The following is a 12,630-nucleotide window of genomic DNA, read 5'->3' on the forward strand; positions in this document are numbered from 1 at the left end:
TTGTTCTTGATGTGGAGAAACTGAGGCTCAGAAAAATGAAACCAGTTGCCCAAAGTTACATAGCTGGTAAATGGCAGCGGTAGACTTCACAAGGGGCTTCCCAGGAGACGCTAGTGGTAAAGAACCCACCTGCCAATGCAGGAGACACAAGAGACTTGGGTTAGATTCCTGGGTCGTTAAGATTCCCTGGAGGAGGACATGGCAACCCACTCCAGTATTCTTGACTGGAGATTACCATGCACAGAGAAGCCTGGAGGGCTACAGTCCATGGGGGTCGCAAAGAGTTGGACACTACAGAAGCAACTTAGCACGCAGGCACGCACACAGACTTCAGAATCAACTGTATGTGATTCTATAGCAAGAGCTGTGAATTCTAAAGAGACAGGAGATATTACAGGGCGTGCCAGCAAAAACCGCAATGCAGCTGGTTTAGATGGAGCAAAGAGGACATGAAGAGAATGTTAATAACAATAACGGTGATAATGATGATTGTTCTTTATCAACCCCCTCCCATTTCCTGTCGCATTTGATGGTGGGCAGATCCACAGCTCACATTTATTGAGTATGGTTCTGACAAAGCACCAAACAAAGCACTTTGCATGGATCACCTGTTTCATTCCTCACAACAACCCTTTAAATAAGTACTGTTATTAGCCTCACGTTTTTGAAATAAAATGAGGCTTAGGTGGCTTAGGTGACTACTGAAGCTTGACGCCTAGAAAACATCCTCCATGTCTGCGATCGCCACCAACACGAGGTCCACTAGCGGCATCCCAGCAGGCACCGCGCCTGCGTGCGTCGCCCACGCAAGCTTCTTAAAGCCGGATCAGATGAAGCCGGTTCAGGCCTCGGCGTCTCAGAGAGCAGGCGCCCTCTCAGCTCTTCCTCCGAAGATTCCGCATTTGTAAGTAATTCATCTTTTTTTTTTTTTTCCTTTTTTAGGGGGGAAAGGGTCCCCAACCGCCGTCTGGGGCATGTTTCTCTTACTTATGGTGGCGCTGTCTGGTGACTGGTGATATGCTAGACTGAGGGAAAGGGCTGTCCAGCCTGGTCCCTTCAGTTTGGGCCTAATTCCGCCAGTCAGATAAGATGTAGTGGAAGCTTCAGAGGGTTGTATTTAGCTCATACGGTTTCCCGTTGATGAGGTGGCCGCGGGTTGGAATCAGGTCAGTCTAAATAGCTACTCTGTGAGACTGAAGAGAAGGTGAGCGGAAGCGCAGCACGGGCCTCAGCTTGGCTCAAGAGCTGCCGCCTACCCTACTCTCTTCTGCCACCTAGCGCTGCTCGCCGAGAAAGGTCGCGCTTTTTTTTTTTTTTTTTTTTTTGATGTTAACCTTTTCTGTTGGCCGGGAATCTGGTTGTGTTTAGCAAGGCGTATTCTTTACGTTGTATGAAACGTTAGTCAACTTATGGGTGCTTTTCCTTTTTTTTTTTTTTTTTAATTTGGCAACTTCTTGATCTTTTGGAAAATGAGGTTTGATACTCCAGTGTGATGAGTCGAGAAATAAAAGTTAACCGAGGTGGATTTCAGATATTTGTTTGTATGAACTAATGGGCTTCGGTTTCAGAGTCAGCCCTGTGGCAATACAATGCAGGCTTCTTTAGTAGAATTTCACCTGTGGTGTCTGTCGTCTGGCTTCTCACAAATTGGTCCTTTTATACAACGAGTTATCTGGTTTGACAAAAATGAAGTTGGAAAGCTCCAGAGCAATTTTTGAACTTTGGCCTTCAGTCTTAAACATTTTGAGGAAAAATATGATGCTCTGTACTTGAGAACTTTCTTGGGAGACATATGGAGAATATAGCCAGAAAAGTTAAGGGCTTTTCTGTTCCTGTGTACAGATACAGAAAAGCCCTTAACTTCCCTGTTTTTATTTTCCTCCCATCTCCTCTAGCCTTTGAGTATTGTGTTATTCAAGTATCTGGAGGCTTGTTTCCTTGATTTCTAAACTTTACAGAAGATTTATCTCTTTGATTACTCTTATTTATATTTATTTAGGAAGCATGCCTATAAAGTTACAAATGTGTTTGAAACTAAATAGCAAAAGCACTGTATAAATCCTTATATATAAATCCTTATATATAAATCCATGTTTTAAAGTTATTTTAAATTGGTTCGATTAACTTACTATTACAATGATCTATTTTTGCACAAGCTTAAATTTATAGTAGCTTTAAAAGTAAATTATCTTTTAAATTTTCACCTCATTTTCCTATGTTGACTAAGTTCCTTGAAATATACTAGTGCTTTTTCTGGTTATACCACAGAGGCAATAGGTTGGAGAGTCTGATTGAAGCAGAAAACCTAATAGACTATTGATCTTCCAATGGTAACAAATGTCTCTTCTTACAAATGGAAACAATTTTATTAAACAATTCTGTTGAAACCCATGGTTATCTGTAATGTGGTTGGGGAAAGAAAAGCTTCCTAAATTACTAAAATTTGATACTGAAGAAAAGTAAAAAATCTCATACAAATGACTTCAAAAAATTAATCTAAAAATGATAGCCTTTACGGATTTTAATAGGGCCAACAGCAGTTACAGTTTTAAGAAATCAGGCAGATTATGCTGAGTACTACATAAAAGACTATAGCTTTAAATGATAATCTATGTTGGGGGAATCTCATCCTATATTTTCTCTTCCTGTGTATAATTGTGTTCTTTATTAGGTGAATATTGTATTTATAAATCAGTAATTTTTGACTTGTAAGTACATTGAAGATAAATTGTTTTATAGAACCATTTGATACATTTGTGTTAAAAGACCAAAATATATATGCATTTTTTTGGAGTTTGTTTTTTTCTTACAGAGTACGTGTTCACTTGTCTGCTGTATTGTATTATTGAGTCCATTGACTCAATTCAGCTTGTTCCTGGAGAAACAGTCCCCAAATAAATGGTGATGACAGTGACAAGAGAGGTTTACTAGAAGGCTGGCACTCTGCCTCAGTATCTGTGTGTATTATCTCATTTAATTTCCACTGACTCCCATGAGGTGGTATTGTTATTCTCTATTTGACAGATGCAGATTGAGTCTTTGACTTAAGTACTTGCAGGTGGTCATGAAACACTTCAAATGGGGGTGATGCTTTCAGTCCCGGGACATTCTGGGTCCTTATGCTGTGTTATATCTCTTTCATTGACTTGTGTTTTCACCTTATGGTTAGTCAGTTAATTAGAACAGGTGGTGATGAAGTTAGTCAGTGGTTGAATCCTTAACTAGTAATTTTTTTTTCCTGCTTTCCTAATTTCATAGAGACACAGGGTTCTGTTCTTGACTTGAGAGAATCAGTGTGGCCGACATTGGCTCTGTATTTCCTCACACAGAGATCAGCTGCCTGGATGAGATGCAGCTGCGTCCTCACGGCCTTCAGTCCCTCATGTTACCTCCTTGGTCCCTGATGTCATTTGTGATTCCTGCTTTATTCCAAGGTCTTCAGAAAAGCAGGTTAACTAAGCTGCAAAGATTTGTATATAAGAGTTCTAATGAGTTAAAATCTGGTGTCTAATACATTTAGTTGTTCATGTGATTTGTTCCTTTACTTATTGTTTGAAAACAATTAAAATGATATAAAAATAAGAACTATTTAATGTTCATGGAATGCTGGAAGCACATGTGTGAACCCTAAAACTTGGATGCAAAACTACTTGGAGAAAAATAGTAAAATTCTCCCTCCCAACTTTCTGTAGAGCAGACATTTTTGAGTGTTAAATTTGCCATCAGTATACAGAGAGGTTTCCCTGATGGCTTCAGTGGTAACGAACCTGCCTGTCAATTCAGGAGACACAGGTTCTGTCCCTGGGTGGGGGAGATCCCCTGAAGAAGGAAATGGCAACCTGCTGCAGTATTCTTGCCTGGAAAATCCCATGGAGAGAGGATCCCAGAGGGCTGTAGTTCATGGGATCACAAAGAGTTGGACATGACTTAGCGACTCTATATAACAATATACAGAGGTAAACACAAGTTGGCAGACACATTACCATACCACTCACCCTGCCACCGCTGTGCACGCGCACCCCCACCCATCCACCCTGGTAGGCTGCACTCCAGTCCTGACTCTGATACTTATTTGAAATAGGACTTTAAACCACTGGTGTTTGCTCTTCAATATAATAAGGGAATTTGGTTAAAGTTCCCTTCCAACAACAGAATGCTATTATTCTGAAGTTCTGACATCTCTTTTCTTTCTTTACATCTCAAGTAGAAAAGGCAGCAAGATTCTTTTCCTCATCAGAATTTTAGATTATAAGCAAAATGTTAAACCTTCTTTCAGGGAAGGTTATATTAAAATAGACTGTAAATGCTCAGAGTTTAAATCTATAGGGTTTAAAAAGGCATCAGTACTGAAGAGTATGGTTGTCATTCTTCAAAATGTCACATACAAGATCAAGTCTTCTAACACTACTAGTGTCTTAAAAATATAGTTAAAAGCTGGAGAAAATTTAATATTCATGAACATTTCCAATGAAGATTAATTTTTTATTGTACTCAATAACCTCAGTAAGCAAAAAAAAAAAAAAGTGTTAGTCTATAAACTACAAATAATTGCCTTAACTGCATTTGCTTGTGAAGCTTACACTGATTTCATAACCCTAAGTAATTTTAATTCCATGAACTTGATTTTCTTATACCCAAGAGGAAATAGCTCAGAATATATGTGTTTTATTCTTTGCTTCCTGTGAGCTTTGTTGTTTTGAATATAAAATCTTATTTTCCCTTAGGCAATGAAAATGTTATTCCTTTTTTTAAAAGTTTTAAATTGTAGGGAAAATGGATGAACACTGAGAATGGACTGGAAACTTGATAACAAAATTAAATATACACTTATTCTCAATCGAGATAATTCCTTCATTAACTAATAAAATTATTTTAGTTTTTGTTTTGAAATGAATTGTTTTGTTAAATAACTTCTTAAATTTAATAGAGAAAAAGGGTTTTTCACTGTCATATTTTTGTGGCCAAATTTAGCTGATGGAAAATAAGAATTAGGGAGGAAATGAGGGAAGAAACAGAATGATTTGAATACCTGTAAATTGTCAGTCTTTCCCAGACATTATTCCAGTTAGTCTTCAGGAGAATTCTCAATGGTGGGTTTCACAATTCCTATTTTGCTAAAAATAAGCATACTAAAATGTGATCACAAGCTCACTGCTAGGCAGGATTCTGGTTTCAGGTTGTCTGACTCCAAACCTTGAGAGCTTTCTATTTCACCATCTTGCATGGAAGAAATACATTTTTGTGCAAATATTTATTTCCTGCCTGTCTTTACCATTAGACTGTAAACTTGAGAACAGAGACAGAATTTTCCTCACTTACTGCCCTGTTGTCTGCCCTGTCACACTTCCTGAATCCTGAGTAAGTGCTCAAGAAATATGAATTGAATGAACAAACAAGAAATGCTTTAGAAACATAAATAATCATACAGACTTATTTCACTTCCTGTATTTCGTAACATTTATTTTTCAGCTACTAATATTTCTTTACTAGAGAGGATGAGTGTAGGCATTTGGTGTTGAGTTCAGGATGAATTTTAGTGACATATTGAGAGGAATGTGTGACTAGAATTTAAAATAACTATCTTCCTTCTAGATTCTGAGTTTTTAAGATAAAATAGCAAGGTTTGTTACAAAATCCCTTATTAAAAAGGTTTACAAATAATATCTGTTGAACCAATCTGTTCTGATAGGATCTTTTCAAGTTAACTCCTAATCAAGTAATTTGCAACAGAATGGCTTCTCCAAGTGCAACATTCACTACCTGGTACAAAGGTTCTTGAACTTTCTTTGGACAAAATAATGTAACATCGTCTTTGGTGTATTTCAGGCTTACTCATTGTATAGTAATTAGCTCAGGGACTTGATGTCTTAGTAAAAGTATGCTTGTTTTGTACTGAGTTACTTTTAAGAAGACTCTTGAAATAACTGGTTCAGTATATGCAAGATTAAAATGATCTTAGATTCTCTTATTTTACAAATTATCACCTTAAAGTAAGATTCTCTTGCTTTATAAATTATAACCTTAAAGTTCTTCCATAAACAGATCTTGTTTTGTGGTCAACAGTATTTTTCTTTCTGAAATTGACAGTCTTTTTTTTTTTTTCCTGAGAACTGTTTTTATTTTATGCTTAATGCAACCAGTGGAAAGAGTGCTGAATTTTGAATATGATATCCTAAATTTACATTTTAGTGTCTCAATTTGACATAAATTAGCTTTGCAGTGGTATAATATTTTATATAATTGTACACAGGGAAAACTAAAAGGATTTTGTTAAAACCATGCCTCACAGTGTGTTGAGGAGAGTAAGTTAATTTTATTCTGTACCTTATAAGTGAGATCTTATTAATACTGTTCACTTTGTATTTTTAATACACACTGATATTTTCTCATTTTTCCTTTTAGTTCTAGATTGGAACATTGAAAATGACAGTTTTCGACCCTAATTGTGTTACTTTTGCAGATTTTTATTCATCTCAACCACCATAAAGACAATATAGAATCATTGTAATCTACTCTATAATCCATTTTATAAATGAGTATAAACCACTAGTATTAATGAACCCGCCTGCCAGTGCAGGAGACATAAGCGTTGCATATTCAATCCCTGGGTCAGGAAGATACCTAGAGGAGGGCACGGCAACCCATTCCAGTATTCTTGCCTGGAGAATCCCATGCACAGAGGAGCCTGGCGGGCTGCAGTCCATATTGTTGCACAGAGTCAGACACTACTAATGAATTGACTTAGTACACAAGCACAGTCCACTTTTTAAAATTCCTGTTCAAGCTTTAGAATTTTAGAGATGTTGCCTTGATCTTAAATGTTAATCTTTCTGTCAGTTTTCTATTTTTGCAAGGTCTTTATCTTTTTCCTTACATAAAAATAATTCATCTGTGTTGCTCTCCTTTTTTCAACTTAATTCAGGATATTTTATGTTCTAGATCAATTTTGGAATCACTACGGAATGATGTTCTTGTCACTACTTTCAATATTATTTTCATTAAATATTATTTTTTGCTGCCTTTTTAGCTTATCTGTTATTCCCAGTTGTGTATGTGACACATCTCATTATTTGGGATGACAAGATACTACTGGTTAGAAACTTTCCTACCACATAAAGCATATGTGTGTGTGTTTGTTTGTTCCATTCCATAGATGGTGGTGGGACAGTGTAAGAAATTCCTTCCTTCTTTTCTTATCTTACCAAATAAGATAGAGCATATCACACTCACCAGGCCCTGTGCAAGAGCTAACGATCAAAGATGAATAATATACCTTCAGTCTTGGTTTCCCAAACATCTTGCAGTTAGTATTTTACAGACCCTCAGAAATGCATGTAAGAAGGAGGCAAGTAATAAGAACTGTAACAAAAAGGCCTTGAAGTAGCTCTGGGGACAGAGGGAGACAAAGGACCAACCCTGTTGACTGTAGCCATGGAAGAGCTCAGGGAGATAAAAAGCCAGGCTTTGCTTTAAGAAAGCAAAGCATTCTACCAGGTGGAGAGGTGGGGAAGAACATTCTGGGGAGGGCTTTGCCAGTGGCAGCTCTGAACCTTGAAGGTCACATGTGTTAGAAAGCCTGGGCCCCGCTCAAAGACTTCACCAGTTCCTACGTGCTGAGCCTCAGTGGCCTTGTCAGTGGGTGGATTAAATGAAATATACGCCAAACTCTGGACTTCCCTGGTAGCTCAGTTGGTAAGGAATCTTCCCGCAATGCAGGAGACTCCAGTTCAATTCCTGAGTTGGGAAGATCTGCTAGGGAAGGGATAGGCTACTCACTCCAGTATTCTTGGGCTTCCCTGATGGCTCAGCTGGTAAAGAATCTGCCTGCAATGTGGGAGACCTGGGTTCAATCCGTGGGTTGAGAAGATCCCCTGGAGAAGGGAAAGGCTACCCACTCCAGTATTCTGGCCTGGAGAATTCAGGTTGGTGGGACTGCATATGGTGGTGACATGGGTCACCATATATCCCAGGAGGGACTGACTTTGGAGGAATAGCTGTTGAGTGGTCTCTGAGGCCTTGGAGACCTCATCCCAGTTCTAAACTAAGACACAGGATGCCTGCCTCCAAAAGGACCATGATACAAGGGCAAAGGAGCCCAGCTTGACCAGTGCCCAGGAGAGAAGATCAGAATTTGACCTGCTCTCCTGTGCTTTGCCAGCCCAGTTAAAAGTAGCTTTCTAGAGCTTAATCTCAAACAAGTAAAGCTAGAGCTAGGTGTCATTGTAAGAATTTTTGAAAATATGACTTTTTTTGCACTCTTAAGTAACATAATATGATGTACACATGCATCTGAAGAGTGAAAGAATGAAGAGGTGACTGCATCCTGTTCCTCCCTCTACTCATATCTACCCTACCTTTCCTTTATGACCAAGTCCCCTGAAAGAGCATTGCACACCACTCATGATCTGTAGAAGAAGCAAGGGTCCCAGCAGGAAATAGAAGGCACACTGCAATTGAGGGCAATTCAAGAAGGGTTAATAAAAGGACTATTTATAAACATGTGGGCAGGGTGGAAGGAAATCACAAGGAATAGTGTGGTCCCCTGAAGATGGTACCAGCTGAATCATCAGAAACTTGAGTTGGCATATTTTAGAGTTGTTAAAAAAAAAAATTACTTAAAAACTACTGCAGGTTGCTGTTTCTGTGGCATGCGACATGAAAAATTCATGTATCTCCTTTTTAAGTTTAGGATCTTGTTAATTTGATGTGTTAAGATAGTGGTGTGTGTGTGTGTGATGGAAGATTTTCTTTGTAAGGATATACCTTATGTTTTATTCCTACATTATTTTTTCCTCTGTATTTAGTTGAGACAAATAATTGACAGTAATTTAAATGGATGGCTAATTAATGCAATCCAAATATAACTACTCAGTTTGGGGTTTAAGAAGATTTAGTGGGAGATGAGGGCTTCCCACATGGCTCAGTAGTAAAGAATCCACCTGCCAGTGCAGGAGATGTGGGTTCGATTCCTGGATCAAGAAAATCTCCTGGAGAAAGAAATGGCAGCCCACTTCAGAATTCTTGCCTGGGAAATCCCATGGACAGAGGAGAGTGGCCCGGTACAGTCCATGAGGTTGCCAAGAGTCAGGCACGACTAAGCACGCATGCAGTGGAAAGTAACTTGACACACTGAAATATTTAAAGTAGAAGGCAAACAAGCCAAGACTGTGCTTTTTTTCTTTTTCCTTGATATGTCCAAGTTTTTCTTACTCCACTTCCTGTCTGGTAAATTTCTGTAGCTGATTAAGCCTACAGTTTGTTGTATCTCCTGTAACTCAGTGGTCTTTTCTCTCAACTCTTATAAGGTAATTTGCCTTCTGAAACACTTTTACCTTGTTTTGTTCTATTTTATTTGTTTATTCTCTTCCATGGGTTGTCCTCATCTTTAAGATCATGTCTTCAGTTTTATCTTCTTTGATCATCCTCTTTCTTATTGATCTTATCTTTCATTAATGTGATGCATTTGGGGATGATACAGATAATTAAGTGTTAAAAACAAAGTCATTGATTTAGTGCTGGAACATTAATAGAAGAGGAGCCAAAAATTTAACTTGATTTCAACCTTAGGGTCTCAACTATGTCAATGAGTAAATTGTACATCATGAAGTTCAAAGGGTTTTGTGAATGTAAGCAGTGCAGTACCAGGTGGAGCTGCAAGTGATGCAAAGAAGATAGTGAGAGGGTCACCTCCTAGAGGTTGGGATTTTGGTCCTATGGCAACTTCTGTATGGAGCCCTGTCTGGATTTTCATGGGTGCTAGTAGTCACCTTGTCCATAAATTGCTTTGACCTTCCTTCACCTGTTTAAAGAGATTTAGGCAGATTCTGGTTCAATACTGGGAAAGGAGTATGTCAAGGCTGTATATTGTCACCCTGCTTATTTAACTTATATGCAGGGTACATCATATGAAATGCCAGGCTGGATGAAGCGTAAGCTGGAATCAAGATTGCTGGAGAAATATCAGTAACCTCAGATATGTAGATGACACCACTCTTATGGCAGAAAGCGAAGAGGAACTAAAGAGCTTCTTGATGAAGGTGAAAAAGGAGAGTGAAAAAGCTGGCTTAAAACTCAACATTCAAAAAATGAAGATCATGGTATCTGGTCCTATCACTTCATGCCAAATAGATGGGGAAACAACAGAAACAATGACAGACTTTATCTTCTTGTACTCCAAAATCACTGCGGACAGTGACTGCAGCTGTGAAATTAAAAGACACTTGCTTCTTGGAAGAAAAGCTGTCACAAACCATGACAGAGTATTAAAAAGCAGAGATACTACTATGCTGACAAAGGTCGGTGTGGTCAAAGCTATGGTTTTTCCAGTAGTCATGTATGGATGTGAGAGTTGGACCATAAAGAAGGCTGAACACCAAAGAATTGATACTTTCTAACTGTGGTGTTGGAGAGGACTCTGAGAGTCTCTTGGACTGCAAGGAGATCAAACCAGTCAATCCTAAAGGAAGTCAATCCTGACTGTTCATGGGAAGGACTGATGCTGAAGCTGAAGTTCCAGTACTTTGGCCACATGATGCGAAGAACTGACTCATTTGAAAAAACCCTGATGATGGGAAAGATTGAAGGCAGGAGGAGAAGTGGACAACAGAGGATGAGATGGTTAGATGGCATTACTGACTCAGTGGACATAAGTGTGTGCAAACTCCAGGAGATGGTAAAGGACAAGGAAGCCTGGTGTGGTGCAGTCCACAGGGTTGCAAAGAGTCAGACATGACTAAGCAACTAAACAATTACAACAACAGGCAGGCTCTAGCATTTGGACAAAATGATCTCTCATGACCTTTTAACCTTAAATTCTATGGCACAAACTCACAATTAGGATATGGTGCCCTCGTTTCACATTCTTGTACTTGAACTACCTAATTTTAAGACTAAATAATTTTACAATTTGAAAATGTGACACATACCCAAAGGCATTTCTCCATGGATGTACACTACAGTGTTGTTTGTAAGAAGAAAAGACCTAAAACTGTCTCTGTGTCCATCAGTAGAAGACTGATACTGTTCATAATTCAAACTGAAAAATGTTATGCAATTATTATTATAAATGTGTTGTGATGCCACGTAAATATCTTCAAGATCTGTTAAATGGGAAAATTAAAAATTGGTAACCAGTTAAAGTATGATCCCACTTAAGTGGGAAAAAGAGAAGATCTTTCTTACTTAAGTTCATGTATGCATACAGGTGAACTGGGGTTTGGAGTGGTCCTTAAAATTGCATGCGTTTTCATTGGTTGCATGTGTTACTTTATTGTTTATTAGTGTGTAATGAAGGTTTCCTTTCTGTTTCCTTGATCATAATTGAACTCTTTTATGTAAAAAAAAAATTGGGGAGGATCTTATTCACATAATGTTGCTCATCAGATCAGATCAGATCAGTCGTTCAGTCGTGTCCAACTCTTTGTGACCCCATGAATTGCAGCACGCCAGGCCTCCCTGTCCATCACCAACTCCCGGAGTTCACTCAGACTCACGTCCATTGAGTCAGTGATGCCATCCAGCCATCTCATCCTCTGTCGTCCCCTTCTCCTCTTGCCCCCAGTCCCTCCCAGCATCAGAGTCCTTTCAAATGAGTCAACTCTTCGCATGAGGTAGCCAAAGTACTGGAGTTTCAGCTTTAGCATCATTCCTTCCAAAGAAATCCCAGGGCTGATCTCCTTGCAGTCCAAGGGACTCTCAAGAGTCTTCTCCAACACCACAGTTCAAAAGCATCAATTCTTCAGTGCTCAGCCTTCTTCATAGTCCAACTCTCACATCCATACATGACCACAGGAAAAACCATAGCCTTGACCAGACAAACCTTTGTTGGCAAAGTAATGTCTCTGCTTTTGAATATGCTATCTAGGTTGGTCCTAACTTTCCTTCCAAGGAGTAAGCGTCTTTTAATTTCATGGCTGCAGTCACCATCTGCAGTGATTTTGGAGCCCAGAAAAATAAAGTCTGACACTGTTTCCACTGTTTCCCCATCTATTTCCCATGAAGTGGTGGGACCAGATGCCATGATCTTCGTTTTCTGAATGTTGAGCTTTAAGCCAACTTTTTCACTCTCCACTTTCACCTTCATCAAGAGGCTTTTTAGTTCCTCTTCACTTTCTGCCATAAGGGTGGTGTCATCTGCATATCTGAGGTGATTGATATTTCTCCCGGCAATCTTGATTCCAGCTTGTGTTTCTTCCAGTCCAGCGTTTCTCATGATGTACTCTGCATATAAGTTGAATAGTATTCCTTAATTATTCTCTATTGTCTGTTGAATCAGTAGTAATATTTCCCCTTTCCTTCCTGATATTGGTTAAGTTGTGTCTTCTCTCCTGTTTGCCCTTATAGCTTTGCAGATTATACTGATCTTTTCAAAGAAGCAACTTTTGGTTTCATTTTTTGCCCCCTATGTTGTTTCTCTGTTTCTAGTTTTATCAATTTCTGGCCTTACCTTTATTATTTTCTTTATCTATTTTGGGTTTAATTTACTCTTTTTCTGGTTTGCTAAGATGGACACTTAGAGTGTCAATTTGAGGCCTTTGTTTCTTTTTTCAACCACAAATAGTTTTGTATCTTTATTATATTAGTGCCTTTCTCATATAGATAATTAATAGCCATAGTAAGAGTAGATATGCT

General features: G+C 38.7%; 1 protein-coding gene across 8 annotated transcripts in view; it reads left to right on the forward strand.

Moving 5' to 3' along the window:
* Window positions 1–222: 222 nt before the first annotated feature.
* Window positions 223–12,630, forward strand: part of LOC123330927 — a 435,096-nt gene continuing 422,688 nt past the window's right edge. The window contains exon 1 of one of the 8 annotated variants that reach the window (XM_044933515.2): window positions 223–904. In XM_044933515.2, the coding sequence (XP_044789450.2) occupies window positions 732–904 (173 nt within the window). In that variant the 5' untranslated portion in view covers window positions 223–731. The remainder of the gene's footprint in view (window positions 905–12,630) is intronic. The other 7 variants (XM_044933514.2, XM_044933513.2, XM_044933516.2 and 4 more) reach the window with 7 other exon arrangements.

Source organism: Bubalus bubalis, chromosome 21 (assembly GCF_019923935.1).
Source record: "Bubalus bubalis isolate 160015118507 breed Murrah chromosome 21, NDDB_SH_1, whole genome shotgun sequence".
Taxonomy (NCBI): domain Eukaryota; kingdom Metazoa; phylum Chordata; class Mammalia; order Artiodactyla; family Bovidae; genus Bubalus; species Bubalus bubalis.